This window comes from Sciurus vulgaris (genome assembly GCF_902686455.1).
Source record: "Sciurus vulgaris genome assembly, chromosome: 12".
NCBI classification, from domain to species: Eukaryota; Metazoa; Chordata; class Mammalia; order Rodentia; family Sciuridae; genus Sciurus; species Sciurus vulgaris.
Window position 1 is genome coordinate 51728534 of NC_136473.1, and position 20280 is coordinate 51748813.

The following is a 20280-nucleotide window of genomic DNA, read 5'->3' on the forward strand; positions in this document are numbered from 1 at the left end:
AAACTCTCTCAAGTTCACAAAGCCACCCAGTGGCTTGAATACACAGGTTTCAGTTTTCGCATTCCAATCCAATAGGGAAGTAGCCTGGGACAGCTCAGACAAAATAGAACATGGAGTTCAAATCCTGAAACCACCGTTTCCCATCTGTGCAATCTTGGACAACATCCTTCTGCTCTCCAGGCATTTTTGTCATTGGTAGAATGATGAAATGACACCCACTTCATGGGGCTGTTACGAAAAATCAAACAAAATAAAACTTGGCTTAGGAATGGCTCTCAAAACATTCAGCTCCCTTTTTCTACCTTTCTCTGCCTTGTTGCCCGTGCCTCTTTTCCTTGCACTAGCCTTAATGCAAACACACTCACTTTGCTTCTTGCCCTGCTGCAGCAAGCCTCCCCACTCCAGCAGTGAGAAATGTAAGTCGCTTGATGGACAATGACTTCTACAGAGTATACTGCTGTAACCAGAATTAGTCCATACAAAACTGATACAGCAGGGAACTGCAGCAATCCACAGAAATCCCACTGGCTCTTGCAGTTTTTCTTAGCAACCAAATACGAAGTACACACACAAAGTACCCAGGTGGTTGAGCAAGTCATGGAGGAATACAGCATCGCTCACACTGCTCATTTATACCACATCCCTCCTCTTGGCTCAATCTGGCTAAATGCTTGGGAAAAGATGTAAAGGTGTTAATTGCACTTTTCTCTCAGTTGCTTGTACAGTCCCCCCTACACAGGAGACACATCCCAACACTCCCAAGTTCATCTGAAACCAGGGATGGTATTGAACCCTGTATATACTTTGTTTTTTCTGATGCAGACATATCTATGAAAAAGTTTAATTTATGAATTAAGCACAGAGATTAAAAATAATTATTAATAATAAAATTAAACACTTATGATATAATTTAACAAATGTAATACAAATAGGATCTCTCTCAAAATATCCTATTATACTGTACCCACCCTCCTATGATGATGATGTGAGGTGACACAATGCTTACTTCATGAGATGAGGTGATGCGAATGATTAGAAATTGTGATGTAGCATTTGGTTACTTACTGATCTTCTGACAATGTCTCAGAAGGAGATCATCTGTTTCAGGTGATCACGAATCATTTCCTTCCTATTCAATGTTTTCTGACTGCAATTAATAGTGGATAACTGAAATCATAGAAAGTTAAAATGCGGGAAAAGAAGGACTACTGTATAAAAAAGATAATGCTAAGTAAGAGCCAGAACTACTTCATGCTAAGGCTGTCCCTGGCCCTCCTCCTGCAAATTCTGATGCTATGTTAGTCAGATTTTCATCATTGTGACAAAATGCCTGAGACAAACAATTTATAAAGAGGAAAGGGCTTTTTTGGCTCATGGTTTCAGAAGTTTCATTCATGATCACTTAGCCCCGTTGGTTTGGGGCCTGTGGTGAGACAGCATATCATAGTGTGAGAACAGGCAGAGGGGAGAGCTCTCCTTATGGTAGCTAGGAAGCAAAGAGAGGGAGGAAGGGGCTGGGTCCCAATATCCCCTCCAAGAGCATACCTTTCATTGTCCTAATTCTTACAAGGCCCCACTTCCTAATGGTTCTACCTCCCAATACCACCACAGGATGCGGACAAAACCTTCCACAAGTGGGCCTCTGGGGGACACTTATCCAAGCCACAATAAGTGCAAATGTCCCTTTAATCTTGTTTCCATAACTCTTCCATGAAGCTGCTGTCTCCTTTACCTTTCAAACATAAAGTCTTATATTTACTGTGTTATTTCCTTACTTGTAGGGAAGTTAATATGTTTTTTCAGCTGGGTTTGTTTCTAATAAGATCACTGTTGTTTGGGTTAGTGCTTAATTATAACATTAATGTTTTGAGTGACTAAAACGTTTTGAGTGATCTAGTCCAATTCTAGTTCTTTCAAAATGCCAATTATTTTTAATGTGTGACTTTTTTTTCATAATGTGGCTTTTTTAAAGGAATACATGAATTTTGCTGATGTAGAAAAGCTTCTATTTTGCTTTGTTATATGGATAAGTTTTGTATGTTGAGGTGCCACAAATTAATAGACTTATTAATTATTTGACTCTTTGTCAAAATCCAACTCAGTGTATGAATATATAACAACAAATCTTACCATTATGTACCACTAAAAAATGTGGGGGGAAAAACAATCCAACTCAGTGCCTCATCTCCTTGGTTAGAAATGTACAATTTCTTCTAGTCAGTACCTGGGGGAAGAAAGGCAATTCATGCTACTTCTCATAAATATTCTCAATAAAATGATTCTAAATATAAAATAGCTTTCAAATATAGTATTCATACATCTATGCAGTGCTGTCCTCTCTACAATTTTAAGAAGGTTTCATTTTACTATGTAAAATGATTCCATTTTTAAATCAGCTAAACTTAAAATCAAGCAAAGACATTGCAAGAAAAGCGTTTTCAGCTATAGGTAGCTATAGGTAGGATAAAAGAAATTTTTAAAAAAATAGAAGAAAGGAGACATAAAGGAAGGACAAGGAAATATAATTTTAATTTAAAGTTCCATATAATTTTCCAGGCCTGTCACTCCCCAAGCCAGTATCTCTTCCAAGCTAGGCCTGTCAGTCCCAAATTTCTGTGAAATCTGTAAATCTACCTTGTGCACTGTTAATTTAGCCCACCAATAAACAGATTAAATAGAGAAAGATAGGACATTTTAAGAAATCTATAATTTAGAGAACTTTTCAATGTTTCTACTAGATCAGATAATGGAGACAAGGTTAATCTAAGGATCCTGAGAATGACCAGGCCACCGTGAAATATCTTGAAGTCACCAAAATGAATGTCACCCCCACATAAGTTTCCAAACCACCCCTCACCGATTTTCCTTTAAAAGAGCCAGGAGCCCCCAAAATATGATTCTCACTCCCAGGATGGCCCATATTCTCCCTTGAATATGCATTCCTTGTTCTCCTATAAATATCTGTCTGTGCCTCTTCTGACACATGGAAACTCTTTTCCATCACATACGTCAACAATCAAACTGGTCCTGAGTCAGATTCCACTCCTGTCTTCAAAGAACTCCTGGGGACCCTGCCCCAGAAACTTCTCTTCTCTGGTATCACTATGTCATAAATCAATCAATTTACAGGGTAAAGAAATAAATTCACATGCTTATAAAAGTTTTTCCTCTTATCCCTAACATACTGAATTGGCAGTAAAATAAATCAGAATATTTTTATTGACATTTATTTTTGATATGGGCAAATGATAACCTCATTATCCAGTTTTCTTATATAAAAATGATTTTAAAAAATTTAATGATTATCCCATCAATTTTATGAGGTTATTTTATATATCTACATATAGACACAGATATAGATGTAGATATACACAAAAAAAGCTCAAAATTACTTGCAACTTGTTGATCCTCCAATCTTGGGACTGTGTGGTCCTCTGACAAAGAGCACATTATTATCATAATTGATTCTGTATGCCCTGACATGTCTAGAAAATTCTTATATATAATAATTGTTCAATAAATATTTGCTAAATTGAATAAAATGCATAATTAATGTGTCAGTCTTTCAGCTAAATTATGTAAAAGAAACTAAGTTTATTCCTAGAAAGCAAACACCGTTCTTAAAATAAAAATTTAAAAAATGTTCTATTACTATCTTGTAGATTAAAAATAAAAGCCATTGGATCTAGTTGTTGAATTAGTTAGAATTCAGTTTAATCACAAATGACAGAAAAACCAAAATACAATATCTTAAAGAAGACACAAGTTTTCTCTAACATAAAAGTTATGTAGACAGATCAAGTCAGTACAGTTATTCTATAATCATCAAGGACCCAGGTTCATACTCTTGCTGTTCTGCTGAACTCTCAGCTTCCACCTTCTGGGCAAGATACTTGCACTCTAGGCAGAGGAGGGAAAGGGAAGAGAAAAAGCACAACACATAATATATCCCATCTGTTTGCATTCCACTGGTCAGAACATACCATGTGGCTGTGCGAGGTTACACGGCAGCTGAGGAAATGCAATCTTAATCCTAGTGGCCATATGCTTAGATGAAAATGGCAAGTGCTATTGTTATGGAAGCAGAAGGGAAATATTAAGGGCAGAGGTGTTGACCACAGTTTTATAAAGTGACAATGAGCTTTGAGTCAAATCAATATGGAGCAAGTAAATTAATTAGCTTCTAATAAACCTTCGGAGCAAGAAAATCACATGGTATAAATAATGCTAATTAATGAGAAGAGTTATAACCCACTTCCAACAGATAAACTGTTTTTGATTGAAGCCACTAAAATGCTCTTCCCAAATGATCTATACTAAGACTTACTACAAGGTACTTCAAATCGACTAAAAGAAATGTTATGAAAAGAATAAATGACTTCATAAGATCAACATTTAAGATGAAAGGAAAGATCCATATGAAATCTTCCTACACTAGTCTAGTAGTAATTATAGTAATAATCAGTTACCTACTCTTCTTACCTTCAGAATAAATAAAGCTCTAATGTCACAAATACTGCCCAAGCATAAAGACATTGAGAATAAAAAGATGAGGATACCAAACAAAGCCAAAGAAAGACACAAATGTTAAAATAATTTTGAGAGTCTGGGAAATACCACAAAGTATTTACAAGATTCTTAAGAAATGTAGGTTGAAAAAATAAATAAATAAATAAATAAATAAAATTTAAAAATAAAAAAAAAAAGAAATGTAGGTTGCCTGCCTCATTCCAACAACTCCAGGAAAAGTTATATTTAAGACCAAAAAAAAAAAAAGTATTTTCAAGTGTTTACTAATTAAGTTGCTTCACCACCATCAGTCAAAAAGGGTCAATTATTGAGGTTTCACATTTTGACTAAAACCCTGAAAGCTGAGAATAGGAAAATAACAACAGAGTTTTATGTGCTGGTTAATCCTTAAACTATTAGGATGGAAATGTTTCAAAAGGAGGAGGAAAAAGAAGCAAAGAAGAAGCAGAAAAAGAAGAAATGAAGAAAAGAAAGGGGGGGGGGGAAGACATGGAGGAAAAGGAAGTAATAGACAAACCCAGTAACAATGGCTGATGCTGTGTGCCGGGCACTGAGCTAAGTCTTTGCTCACTTAATCCTCACCACAGCTCTACGAGGCAAGTACAGTTACGACCCCAATTGGCAGCTAAGAAAAGTAAGTCTTGGAAAGCTTTAGCAACTTGACCAAGTCATACAGCTAGTTAACGGCAGAGTCTGAATTCAAAGCCACACCACCTTGAACAGGCAGGAAATCTTAATCCTTACAATGCCCTGAGAAGGGTCCGTTAAAAATAACAGTCCTAGGGAAGTAGTGGAAGTTGCCACAATCTCATCAGAAGCAGAATGAGAAAAATATTAGGCCTATTAGCCCATTAGTAGGTAAAAAAAAAAAATTGTCCCCATAAAATATTATTTTAATGATCAATGGCAATAAAGGAGATTTCAGTAAATGAAAGTAATATTAGTTAACTAGTGTGCTGCAAGAAGACAGAAACCCTCCATAAAATTATTTCAATTGCTAATGAAATTATGAAGTAACTTATAACTGAGAGTTCATCTTTCCTTAGTGGACACTGACCTAATAAGTAAATGTAAGGCAATTTTAAAACTTAATAAAGAATTTAAAGACCTTTTAATTATTAGAAACCTGTCTCAGGTGGGGTGAGGTGGTGCATGCCTATAATTTCAGAAACACGGGAGGCTGAGGCAGGAAGAATGAAAGATCAAGACCAGCCTCAGCAACTTAGTGAGACCCTGTCTCAAAATAAAAAATAAAAAGGGCTGGGGATGGGGCTCAATGGAAAAGTTCCCCTGGGTTCAATCCCCAGCACCCCCACCCCAAGAAAAACCTATCTCAAAAATCCAAACAAAAATAACAGAATTTTGGTTAGACAGAAATTGGAGTGATCATATACTAGCTCAAACCCTTCTTAACCAAGGACAATTCAACCTTCCTTTTAAAATTAAGCTTATGGATTCTCCCAAGAAGGCAAACAAATTGTCATTGTCAATGAGTAGTATGAAAAGATGCTCAGTCAGAACGCCAATAAGAAACTACCCCACATCCATTAGGATGACTATTAACAAAACAATAGAAAATAGAAAGTGCTGCTGAGAATGTAGGAAAATGAAGCCCTAGAAAACTGCTTGCAGGAAAGTAAAATTATGCAGCTGCTGTGGAAAACAGTATTGTAGTTCCTCAAAAGTACAATTACCATGTGATCCAGCAATTCCACTTCCGACTATATATCAGACAAATTCAGAGCAGGGACTTGAACAGCTATCTGTATACCTGTGTTCACTGCAGTATTATTTACAATATCTAAAGGCAAAGGTAACCCATGTGTCCGTAGAGGGATGTACTGATAAACAAAATGTGGTCCAGACATACAAAGGAATATTATTCAGACTTTAAAATGATAGATTTGGCACATGTTACAAATTAGATGAACCTCAGGATGCACTAAGGGACAGTCACAAAAGGATAATAACTGTATGTTTCTGCTTATGTGAGGGTCCTACAGTAGTTTAATTCACAGAGCCAGAAACTAGAAGAATGGTTGCCAGAGGCTAGTGGGCAGGGAGAGCAGAGAATGGGGAGCTACTATTTAACAGGTACAGAGCTTCAGTTGGAACGATGAAAAGATTCTAAAGATGAATGCTGGTGACAGTTGTACAGCAATGTGACTATACTAAATGCTACTGAACTGTAGACTAAAAAATGGTTAAAATGGTAAATTTCATGTTATGCATATTTTACCAAAACAAAAAGAGAAAGAACAGTAGTCACATTTGGAAAAATATGAAAAAATGTAAAAGCTCATAATATAAGCTGTGTCATTATTCTGAAGACTCAAGACAAGTAATACAGAAATTATAATTTTATTACCTTTATGCTCTTTAGAAGTACCAAAGAACATATCAATTCTTTAACATATATATTTCTTTGAAAATATATGAAGGACTTATATATTTATTACATATAATATATAAAGAATATATATCAAAAATTATAATATAAAAATATGCCAAAGAATTTGTATCCAAAATGATTTATTTTCTAGGATTTGCTTTAAAATAATCAACTGGGAGATAGAAGAAATGAAGAAGTATACAGGAAAAAATATGTGCCCATGGTTAATCATTTGTGACATGACATGATGCTGACAGATGCATGAAGGTTCTTTATATTATTTTCCCTATTTTTTAATTTGTTAAAACTGTGCCAAAATAAAAACTTTTAGTATTACTTGTACATCTGTCATATACAACATTTTAAAACAAGACATCAAGAGCCAATGAAAAGCAGCAAACTCTACAATACATGTAAGCAAAATTTTAAAGGGAAATTGTTCCTAAGATGCCATCACTTTCATTTATAGGAAAATCCAAGTCCTTATAATTTTAAATAATTAAGAATAATTTAATATAATTAATTTTATTATTAATTATATTAATAATATAATATAATTATTAATTATATTATATTATAATTAATTATATTATAATTAATTGTAATAATTATAATTAATATAAACCTAGGGAAGAAGTCCCACTTATCCAGGTTTTTCATGTAATCCTAATAAGGATCTATTATTCTCATTCTCATTTTACAGATGAAGAGACTGAGACTCAAAGGAATAAAGTAGTTTGATTCAGATGAAGTACATTTTACTCCAGGAAGTCTGTCTACAAACCTCTAATTTAAACAAGTACGTTTCTCTAATTATAAGAGTATCTCTCTCACTTTTATTACTAGCTATTTTAAACAGCCTCATCAATCAATTCTGAGTTGCCAGAATTAGGGAGGCCTGTGTTAGTTAGGTTATCATCACTGTGACCAAAACACCTGATAAGAACAAATTAGAGGAGGAAAGGTTTATTTTGACTCATGGTTTCAGAGTTTCAGTTCATGGTGGGCCAAGTCCATTGCTCTGGGCCTGATTTGAGGCAAAGCATCATGGTGGAAGAGCATGGCAGAGGGAAGATGCACTGGGTTAGCCAGGAAGCAGAAATGGGGCATGTGGGGGGGACACAGGGAAGATGAACCCTTCAGGAGTCCCAGTGATCTGCCTTCTCCAGCCTACCCCGCCTGCCTGCCTATAGTTACCATCCAGTTAGTTCATTCAAAGGAGGATGGACTGATAAGATTACAGCACTGAACTCGTAATCTAATCATGTCTAATCTGAGCTTTCCTGCATTAACACAAAAGTTTTGCAGGAACACCTCATATTCAAACCAACAAGGCTTGATTAGAGCCTATGAAAAGAGTTATTTGGTTTTCTAAGAGATAAGATCAATGCTCCTGCCTCATCTGTCTCAGTAAACTCCTGAAGATTTTCAGCATTCCCTCAGTTTAGTTCATTTTATAAGCCCTTACTAAGTTTCAAAAGCTATTAAGACTTTTGGTAGTCTGTGAGGCACTACAAATGCAGACAAAAGATAGACATCAACATAATATTTATTTTAAAAACCAGATGTCCAAAATCAAACAAATTTTTACATTACCCAGTTCTCTTTTCAAAGCATAAATCGCACCCTGATGAACTGATTGATATTCACGTTCACCAATGTAAAATAAGCTCAGAGATAGCTCAGACTGTCCCAATTGTCTACAACTCTGTGTTCTGTGTTTACCATATACATAGCTGCTTGACACCGGTCAAGACTGAATGTGTATGTAGTAAAGGAAATTAAACTGAGTGTCTTCTCCATGCACCTATTAATCTAAACAAAAACACTGTGAAGAGGCAACAGTTCATTTTTTTTCCTTCATTTTTTAATTATTTATTTGTGCATCAATATTCAGGGACACCTCAGAGAGCTCATGAGGCAGTTCTCAGCTTTGTTATTTGAAAAATAGAATACTAATAACCAACAAGCAACATTATTTTAAGGAAATCTGATCATATATGTAAAAGAACTGACATATACTAAGTACTCAATACTTAACAAAAGAGTCTAAGAACAAAACGCTATATATAAAACTTAGAACAAGTGACAAATACATTTATTTCCAGAGGAAATGCACCTACAAAAGTTGAAATAAATATTAGTAATACTATTATGAATATTGTGTTAATAATATTAGGACTAACCAGTCCTCTATACGGGAATTTGCTATCTTCAAAATCCTTTAGCACACCTTATTTTACGTATCAATTGTAAAAATTTTCCACAGATTTTTGTACTAGAGAAAAGTTTTCCACTGAGTGATTTTGACAGACTTTGAGAGCTTGTGTGGCCAACAAAGGTCATGTACACTTTTTGACAATAAAAAAAAAAAAAAAAAAAACCAAATGGGAAATCATATCAACTGGGTTTCTAAATGTCCATCAGCCATGAGGACACCCAGAAAGCAGAGGAAGACTTGTCAGGAAGTGTTTTTCAAAGTCTCTTCTTGCAAAACAAAAGGAGAAGTTAAGAAACTTGCCCAAACTCACACACTCAGGCCTGGGCTCAGAATTCACATCTATCCCTTCTGACCCTCCATGTTTACCATTCCACATAAGCTTTCTTTAAAAATTTTGAAACATAAAAAGAGAAGGAAATTTTATAAAATGTATTCTTTTATATGTAGATTTTTTTTTTTTTTTTTTGTACTGGGAATTGAAACCAGGGGTGCTCTATCACTGAACTATATCCCCAGCCTTTTTTACTTTTCATTTTGAGACAGGGTCTTGCTAAGTTGTCCAGGCTGGCTTCAAACTTCCAATCCTCCTCCCTCAGACTTCCAAGTCACTGAGTTAAACTTCAATTTTAAATTTCCAAAAAGGATGTCAGTCATTTCAACTCCCTTTTCCCATTATCTCCAGATTTTTCCTCAGTCTTATTAGGAAATAGAATAGCTAAGTTACATCTGAGATCCCACAAGATACAAATTAGTTAAAATACTTAACATGAGCAGACCCTAAAAGAACCCTGCATGGTATATTCATGGCATATGAATGCTTTCGTCTTATTAAAAGATAACTTCTATCATACAATCTTAGAAAGGTCACCCACTTCAGATCACTACAGGTTTCAACAAAAAACAAAAAGCATAAACTGAGTAGATAATCAATACTATTTATCATAATGATAACCATTTCCTTATATTAGGATAATCTTCCTTTAAAGTTTTACTTCTGTTGTATTTCTTAAAAAAAAAAATCATTTCCTCAGCCCAACCTTAAGGACTACATTCCATGTATTAGGCTAAATACAACATCTTCTTTTATTTCTTCTCCTGCATATGATGCAATTTTTCTAAGGTTATTTATTTCATATCTTTGTGCTATCTAATCCAGTAGTCACTAGCCACCTGGAAATATAAAATCAAATTAATTAAAATGAAATGCAATTTAAATGCATGTCTGCACTAACACTTGACACATTTCAAAGTGTACAATTACACCATGAGGAAGTGGCTACAAATTGCATAGTGCATATTTTAATATTTCCAGCATGATACAAATTTCCATTTAACAGTACTAGCACATAGCATCAAATCCTGGGTCTTTATTGGCCTAGAACATCCAAATTTGCAATCAAATAAGAACAGAACTATGATATGAACAGGTCAAACTAAGTCCCCAATCTGATTATTCTTGGGGCTGTAAGAGCAAAAGTATAGGTCAAAAGAAAAAAGCATCCGACCTATTTATAGTGAGTGACCAGACATACTGCTGCATCCAGGGATGTCTATGGAACAAGCAGCATGCTGATCACTCTCCAACACCAAACTACAAACCCAAAGACATAACATATTTATTTATTTATCTATTTATTAAGGGAAATGAGCAAACACATACAAAGACAATAAAGACCTGAATTCAAGCTGTGTGACCTTAGACAAATCATGTGACTTCTCTGACCCCAAAATTCATAATCCAGAATAATATTATCCATTTCCATCCATTTACTGCAAAATACCATAATTTCATTCTTTTTATGGCTAAGTAGCACTCTACTGAGTTATATATACCACAATTTCTTAATCCATTTATCTATTGACAGGCACCTGAGTTGATTCCACAATTTAGCTACTGGGAATTGTGCTGCTATAAACATTGAGGTGCCTGTACTGCTTTACTATGCTGATTTTATATCTTTTGGGGAAGTACCAAAGAGTGGGATATCTGGGTCATACGGTGGCTCAATCCCTTGTTTTTTGAAGTATCATATTCAGTGAAATAAGCCAAACTCAGAAACTCAAAGGTTGAATAAAACCTTTCATCTGTGGGAGCTAAAGGAAAGGGGGATGGACAATATAAAGAAAAAAATCAAATATAAATTAATAGATGAACAAAAGGAAGACAGGTAAAGAACAGAGAATAGGAGAGAGGAGGGAGGATGGGAGAGAAAAGGGGGATCATGAACTGAATTTGATTTCCATAGTTTGTTGGGATGAACCCACCTACTATGTATAAAAATAATAATAAATAAAATTCATAAGGTATAAAATGAAAAAGTGGATAAATCCTGAGTTCCCTGTAATCTTTGAAATTGTTAGGTCCTAAGGTTTTGTTTAGTTTACATAATGTCCAAGGAACATTGCCAATTTCAAAGATATGAAAGAGACAACTTCAAAGAGCTTGCTAAGAAGTAGAAGAAACTAGCTAAATGGGGCTAAACAATAAAAGACAAGACACTGTAAAAGTCATAAAAAGGTATTATCAAAGCATCCTACAAGAAACAACTGAAGGTGGTAAAATTTTTCACTTTTTTTATCTTAATCAAAAAATATAGCAACATATCATGACTTACCCGGTGCAAAGAGTTTAGCAATTTTTGTCAAATAAATAGTAATAAGATAATAAAAATATTATTAATGATGATAATGGGCTTTAGTGAAGACCTAAAAATATGTTAGGTTCAATGCAAGATGCTTTCCCAAGGGTAACTCGTTTTATTATTAAACAAATCTATAAAGGAAACTTTTTTTACTTTTTCATTATTTCACAGATAAGGAAACTGAAGTGAAAGGAGTTAAGTCACAGCCACACAAGTGGCAGAACTGAGCTTTAAGACCAATACGTGGTAGGTCCAGTGGTGCACACCTGTAATCCCAGCAATTTAGAAGGAGAATTGCCAAGTTCAAGGCTAGCCTCAGCAACAAAGCAAGATCCTTTCTCAAAATAAAATATAAAAAAGGTTGGAGATGGAGCTCACTGATATAGTGTCCCTGCATTCAATTCCCAATACCACACACACGCACACAAAGAAAAACAAGTCCAAGATTTTCCAACTGCAGATGCTTCTCATGCTTCTTAGGACAATGTCTCTTTAGGAAAAATTTTACATGCTAATCACCAGAAAAGACCAAGAATGAAAGTCTTCCCAACTAATGTCACAAAGTTGCCATTTTCCTACACATTTTTCCTAGAAATCTGAATAACAATTTATCTTTCTAGATAGGTCCCACAGCTAAATCATTTTCTACTTTAGACCAGGTGGGCAATATCAATGGAACAGCATCAAGTTCATGATTGTCTATTAGAATTCCAATGTTCTCAGACTTGTGTTAATTGAGTTAGACACAAGACAAAGGGAATTAAAAGGGAAGAAGTAAAAATTTTATTTGCCTTAGGCAAATGGCAGAAAAGCAGGGCTCATTTTTCCTGAGGAAGCAGGTACTCACTCAATCATTTACAATTATTTTATAATTAGATTGATATTTCATAGGATAGAAGTCTTTGCAACCATGACATTCAAATGTTTCCTTATCACTGCTATGAAGTGCAGAGCATGGGCCAATTCTTTGGGTTGCTTGTTTTCCACAATCCTGTTTCAAGGAGACTTAACATTTATTAGGTCATTAAACTGTCCAAATCCAAACTATTTTCATTTTCTTTGCAATGATCATATTCTATCACCCACACCACCTAAAAATATCCTGCTTTCCATCACTCAATAGAACCACAAAGGCTATTAGATGGCAATAAAATCCCTAGATAGCATCTCTTTTGTATATCTGCACTTTTCTTTGATCAATTAGATTCACAGAGATTGGAGATGGGAAATGAAGGAAATAAAATCAAGCCTCAAATCCTTATCTTAATCCCACAAATAGCACTGACAAGCAGCACTTGGTGAGGAAAGAGCTCAACCATGGAAGGCTTTCCTGCTCTGAACTCAAGTTAATTATTATCCAAAATTCATCACTAAAACGTCACCCCTAACATGCTCCTCTCTACCTCCCAGTGGAGATGTCATAAATGATGATCCTGTCCTAACTCAGGGCACACGTCAGTATTTGTGTCACTGTGGAAAAGACAGGTCTAAATATATTTATGGTAGACAACATCTCAAATAACTGATTAGAGGACACTCCATTTCAGAATTTTCAAAAAAAAAAAATGGTAAGACAATTTCTATTTGCCTGTCTCCCACCTGAGCTCCTAATTTAGAAATTTGAGGGCTTAACGGCCCATGTCTTTTGTGATTATCTATTTATACACATTCCTTCTTTTTTTAATGGGCCTTTGTCTTGTCATCTGTATTTTTCCCTTTACTAAAATGGAGTAATTCCCTTTAACTAAGGTTAAAAAATATTCACACTTGCTTTTTGCAAGGGAAGTTGAGTCAGAAAATAATGACTTCCCTAAGATTGCCCAGACTGGCAATCCTATAGAGACAAATGCACTGAAATAACACAGAAAATGACAGCTAACTCACCTCTATGAAATCAGTCATGTCTTAAACTCAGTCTCTTTAAAAGAAGAAATAAGCCACTCCCTTTTCTCACAGGTGTATGTACTCCTGCTAATTTAGGAAACAGCTTTCAAAGACATCTCTCTAGGTCATGTCAATCAACACAGGTAACCTTCCTAGTGGGGTACTGGCTCACATTACACCTTTCTGTGAGAAAGGCCAGAAATCGCACGTTGCTCTTCAAGAATGGAGTAGTCAACTTTAAATTCTAACCTGTGCCACTACCACAATATGCTGCCCTGTTCAAAAGTACTTGTCTCAGTGTCTGTGCATGGCTGGCACCCAAACAAGGCTGGTTGGTGTCTGTTCTCCTCTCCAAAAGATACTGCCAGTTGTAAAAGATATTTTCTCTTTTACAACTAAAATGAACATCTTAGTGAATTTTATATCTTTACCGTTAAAGTCTGTTTTGAGAAAATAAAATAAAAGCAAGAGGAAGTCAAATAACTATATCAAATATGAAGCAGAGGAGAGGAAGGGAAGAGAGTGGAATGGGGGAAAGACTGGGAGAGGGGAAAGGAAAGGGGAGGGACATTGTGAATTGACCGGTTTGCTATTTCCAAAAGCATGTTCATTCCAGTAAGATAACAGAAGAAAACATTTTCATTTTCTTTTCTGACAGCCGGAGCATATATGGTTGCTGTAATAATATCAGAAATTATCGGACAGTTTGAGCATTCTTGCTAGTGAAAAGCCAGCATTACAGCCAACTTGAAATACTTAGCGGCCCCAAAGTGCCCTAGAAATTTTGTTTTTCTGATACACAAATGTCAGCTGCAGGAAAAAAGTGATATATACTGTCTGGTGGGCAGCATGCTGGCCAGACACCAAATTTAGAGTGTCTCCCTGTACTCTGGGTTCTAGCTCGACTATCCTTCATAACCATTACTACCCCACAAACATGAAGTTCCTTCAAAGCAGATCAAAACTGGGAGCACTGCTTAAGATCCATCAACTCCCTTCCCCACAAAAAAGCCTCAATTCTGTCTTGTCACCTCTACAAATGCTTCAAGAAGCTGGTCTGAATCCAAGACAAGTTGAAGCTAGTCGAATACCAAGGAAGTAGATTATTTCCAGTCCAATCTAGATAGGGCCTGCCAGGGGAGTCTAAGGAGCTCCAGGATAAGAGTATTCAAGCCTCATAATCTTACGCACTTTTAAGCAAGATGTTCTTAAATACATAAAATAGCCACTCTAATTTAATCACCTGCTTATGAAAAGGGTAGCATTACAAATCGAAGAATTGGTAAGGCAAATATTTCATTCACAGCAATTTTTTAAATACCACTGACATCAAATGAACTCTAAAGAGAGACTTCATATTAAGCCAAAAGGTACTGGCAAACATCTGAGGCTGAGCTGCAGGTACCAATCCTGATCTGAGGCAGCATTACTATGGCCTGAAGCCTTCACTATGATACCACTCACTCTGCCTACATGATCAGAGTTTTATAGACTGTACACTTTTTTCAATAAAATCTCCATGGACTTCTCCATGGAAAGATAATCCCTGGAATTTTTACATTATCTGAAGGAACTTCTAAAACCTATATGAGTATAATCATGATGGAGAGAGACAGAAGACAAAACAGAAATTCACACACCCCAGCTTCTCTCTTTACTCCACTTTGCTAACCACTCACTGATTCCTGTCTCTCTGGAGGGTCTAGAAGAATACATTCATAGCCTATGAAGATAAAATAGAAACAACACATACCTATCTTCAGTGTGGATGACAATCTTGGGCAGTAAGTAAACAAGAGGTGGCATGGGAGAAGGCAGAAGGAAGGTAATGGGGAGAATACCATGAATGTGGTTACTTCAGAACATGCTTTCAAAGACTATGCTTCAATAGTGATGCAGAAGTGGAAAATTGGCATGAGTCAATAAAACAACCATTTCTCCATCTATTCTTTCTGCTGTTACTGAGCAGTGTGCTCTTGAAACTGAAGTTATTTTCTAAGCTTCTGATTGAATTCCTGATTAATAAACATTGTAATATAGAGCCTATTCTTTTATAAAGGTGAAGCAGTTGAAATATTTTGAGACATACATATATATTTAACCTATACCCCTCTCCAATCACTTTGTTCTTCACATTCATATTTGCCCTCTACTAAGGAGATATTAAATGAAAAGTCCATATAAAATATAAGAAAGAGAAGTGTAACAGTCGCATGAAATTCATACTATGGTGATGTAAGTTCACAAAGACATAGAACATTTGATTTTGTAACTAACAAATGATAACCAAGGAAACTGTTTCTTTGTAAGTTATTTGGCATTTATTTATATAATATTATTTATACCACAAACAAAAACAAAAAAATATGTGCTCGGAGAATAAAAGGATAACCAAGCAATCTATAGTTAGGCATTATGAGTAAAATTTATTGAGCTGAGTTAATTTTTCCACTAATCACTTATTAGAGAAACTTTTTCCTGAAAAATAAGTGACATGTGTCATTATCTTAAACAAAGAGCTAATAAAAGGGTAAAATAAATATAAGAAGTTTCAAGCTTAACCAGCAATAGTGCTTTAAAAAATGTATTAGATTCTCTCCCTGAAATCATCCCAAATCATTAACTTGAAGTTAGAACTAATAGCAATTTAAAGCTATACAACAATTTATAAAGTAAATTTGAAATCAGCAATATAAAGCTCAGGTACATTCATCAATATTTCTAAAACCTCTGCCTTATTTTTTGGTTCTCATGGTAATTGGTTCAATGAGGCACACTGGTTGATGTTATATTGTTTATTTCTAATCAAGATAACTGGGGTTTTTCCCATCAATCAATTCATCCTTGCATAGGGAAACAGAAAAGGTCCAGCTGCTTGAGCTAGCAAAAATAACTAACCACTATAATTTTCTACCCAGAACTCCAAGTCTCCATGCTGCATGTACCCATAAAACAAAATTTAAAATTCTCACATAACTACAATATTCAGAGTTATATCAAACAATAGAAAACACTGTGACTTATTTCAAAACACCTAACTGCCACCAAAATGTTTTTTCTCAGATCTAAACTAAGCAAGGATCCAGTTATTTCAATCAAAGTAGAAATACCATAGTAATAATTTAACCTCAAGTGGATTATTTTCTTGCTTTATTTAACTGAAATACTTTAAAAGTTAAATTGTCAACTATTTTTCTTCCCCATCATATTGTGTTGTCCCAGACACATCTAACTGCATTCACAAGTGCACAATATAGTACTGTCCACAGGCTAGAGAAAAAGACAGCTAGCATTATGTCAGGAGCCAGGCATCTTCTCGTTATAGCAATAACAACCTTCCCTCCACCACATAAACATCACTACCTTTTAATGATTGTGAGCAACACAGACAAAAAGTTTTGATTTCCTGCAGGTCAAGGTAGCACACAGTCTTTCATCTTTTCTAATAATCAGCTCTGATGCCACAGAAAAAAACAAATGCAAGCTCATCCTAGACTCTTCAGTGGCTTATTCTAATCAAAACCTTTAACAATGTTCTTGGTTTCAAGGTATGATTTCCTTTTTACCATTGTTGTGTTACCTAAAGGAATTTTGCCCAAGATTCCAAATAATGTGCTCAAGAAAAATAATCCCAGTATAAAATGCAATAGATAGAATTGGTATAAAAGTTACATAAAGAATACGGCAGCCTTAATTTAAGTAAGCTTGTTGATTATAACGAGAATGAAGTTACCTAAGCAACCACTCTGAAGCACAGGCAATATCCAAATGCATCTTAATTACAGTGGCTCAATGTCTAGAAGTTTGCTGCTGAGAGCATTACTATTATTTGCGTAAAGATGTCAGATCTGTTCATGGCCAAAAAAAAAAAAAATTCTTCTGGAATATAAATATTTAGTTAATGGGCATATGACACTAGAATATAAATATCTATAAGCAAAATCATAGAAACAGAATAAAAATAAGACTAAGGCAAAAAACTAGAATTGATTTCTTAGGAGTAAAATCATTGAACTACATTAAACCACATATATTCACACAGACAATTCACTCTTGCCACAGAACTGAAAGTGGTCTATTTTTATTTCTAAAATGTGATACACTTATGTAATTACTATAACCTAAACATTTAGGAGGAGTATAAAAAAGATTCCAAAATCATGATAAATAATATTAAATCATATATAACAAACAAAATATATGAAATGCCCAAACTTGCTGTCATTGCTAATGACAGATTGAGCTATGTAAAATCAGCAAGAGTGTGTGAAATCTCATTTATGTCCTTGTGTTCCAACACATATGAATCAATTGAGAATGTCAGATCATCTCAATCTTTGGTGATCTGGAGAATCTACAAGGCCACAAAGTTGATATGTACTCTTTTGTAAGGTGGAAAAATAAAATTAAGAAAGCCAGTTTCCTTTTTTCCAAGAAAGTGAAGAAATTCTTACCTTTCTGTACACCAGCATGTTGGGTGATTCGTCTGCGACCCCGTTGCTGGTCTGTCCATAATTATTTCCCTGGGCCATGTCACCCAACACTTGGTCAGCTCTTAGACAGAAGAATTACCAGTCTTCCCTGCAAATGGTTAGAGAAGCTTCAGTGAGATCTAGTGATAGTGATAAAGGGGTTGACTCCCTGATATATCTTCATATTTGCAGGACCCACTTCCACATGGAGCATGCTTAAAAGCCAGGGTGGGCTGGAGGAAGTGACACGGGATACAGATTTTAAAAATGAAAATAACAATTTACACCTAATAGTGTCCCCAGGGAATGTAGAAATTACAATCGTCCAGTTAGAAATAGTTATTTGGCTACAGTGTTAACTGACTTCATTTTCTGGGTACTCATTTTATAAAGCTTGAAATGCTCACCTTAAAAACCCATGGTTACCATTTCCATAGTACCCGGAGTTGTCTTCTCTCCCAATACTTAACATTTCCACTTGCTCATGTTTTTCCAAGAGTGGAAAAGCAACACCCAGGGCAGCACACTTTCTCCCAGGTATCTTTCTAGTTTCCCACACGCAGGAGCATCAGAGAGGCCCATTCCCCATGTCATTCCCCAGCACATGTGTTTTCTCGTTATTCCCCTGGGTCTCCCACACAGAGCCAGGGTGTATATGCTTCGCCTACTTTTCGCCTGCCAGCCACTGTCTCCTTTCCTCTCACCCCACTTCGGCTGGTCAGTCAGGATGTCATTTGCCTAATCTTTGTAAGAACGCATCGAAAATATGTCCCAGCAACAAGAACTGTTAGGAGTCAAACCTTTAGGCAATTACCTGGATCACCATGAATAGAAACCTAACGGCAGAAGCCTCAAAGCAACCAGCGAAAGAGGAGGAAACAGGCAAGCCCCAGCTCCCCTTGCCTGGCTCCCACAGCAGCTGCAAATGGCAGGCGCGCCTGTGCCCCGCGCCGCGAGGCACTGCCGGAGCTGGGCAGCAGTTTCAGCACCGTGCACCGCGGCGAGCGCTCGGCGCCCGAAGCCCAGCCGGGGCGGGGAGCTCCCAGGGGCGGCCGCCCAGTTCCCACGGACGCTCCTGCTGCGCAGAGACAGGGCTGGGTACCGGCCGGGTATCAGGAGGACTCCGGGTGGTGCCGCCTCCTCCCCGCCCTCCTCCTCTATTTACCTCCTCGGCCAAGGTCACGGCCCCGCGGCGTCTCCTCTCTTGGGCGGGCTGAGTGCTGGCGGTGTCAGCTGGCGGCAAGCGGAGCAGCGAAGCAGGGCAGCTTCATCACACTCGGCGGATGCGGATGCCGCGCCGCCGCTGCTCTCACTACTCAGGCGACCGCCACCCTCGCCGCCGCCCGTGCACAGGCGGCTCCGGCAGCCGCCGCTCGCGCCCGCTCCCCCGGGCCGCCTAGCTGACTTGCTCCCTCCTCCGCTTCTTCTCCCGGGGACTGGGACCAGCCGAGCGCGCGCGGGAGTCGAGACGCCCGGCCCGTGCGCGCGACTAGGAGGAGGGAGGAGGCGACAGTCACGTGGGACAGGGGCGTCCGGAGGTGCCGGCTTGGATGGGCTCCCTCCGCCGCTGCCACGCCGCCGGGCCTCCCCAGCCTCCCTACCCTGTAGCCCCTGAGAGGTGCGGCCCTGCCCCCGGCGTGGCCAGCCCACGCTCTCGCTCGCCCCGCCCTCTGCACTGAGGACCGGGAGATCCAAGCTTAACGCCCAGTGTAAGCCGGAAGGGAGGAAGGGCTTTGGCGACGGATGGATGGGTGGGTGGGTGGATAGATGGATGGATGGATGGATGAGATTCCGTGCAGCTGGCAGGTTTCATCACGTGCCTGACGACTCCGCTGACAGTACTAGGGAAGCAGATGACTGATTATTGTTATGTTTACCAAACAGTAGCGAGATATTGAGATATCCTAGAGCTGGAAGGAACGACCAGGACCAAATAGATCACTGGGCAACTCCCGCCCCCCAGTTTGCCTGAGACTGTCACAGTTGCCTCCTTAGTTGGAGAAATGGGAAAGAATTTGGAGACTCCAGCCTAAGGTGAAAAATATTGGAGGACTATCCCTAACGCCCCTGGCTTCTTTCAACAGAGAGGAACTTTTCTCTTGCCCATAGTCACCCTCTGGCAACATTCACAGAGGGTCT

General features: G+C 37.4%; 1 protein-coding gene across 4 annotated transcripts in view; it reads right to left on the reverse strand.

The window, feature by feature from the left end:
* The window catches only part of RGS7 (regulator of G protein signaling 7), a 471183-nt gene extending 451453 nt beyond the window's left edge, over positions 1 to 19730 (reverse strand). Inside the window, exons 1-2 of one of the 4 annotated variants that reach the window (XM_079106140.1) lie at positions 19307 to 19730; positions 18124 to 18250 (exon numbers count right to left, since the gene is read on the reverse strand). In XM_079106140.1, coding sequence (XP_078962266.1) covers positions 18124 to 18201 — 78 coding nt within the window. In that variant the 5' untranslated portion in view covers positions 18202 to 18250; positions 19307 to 19730. Of the gene's footprint in view, positions 1 to 18123; positions 18251 to 18955; positions 19202 to 19306 lie in introns of those variants that run through there. The other 3 variants (XM_079106142.1, XM_079106141.1, XM_079106143.1) reach the window with 3 other exon arrangements.
* Between the last annotated feature and the right edge of the window lie 550 nt (positions 19731 to 20280).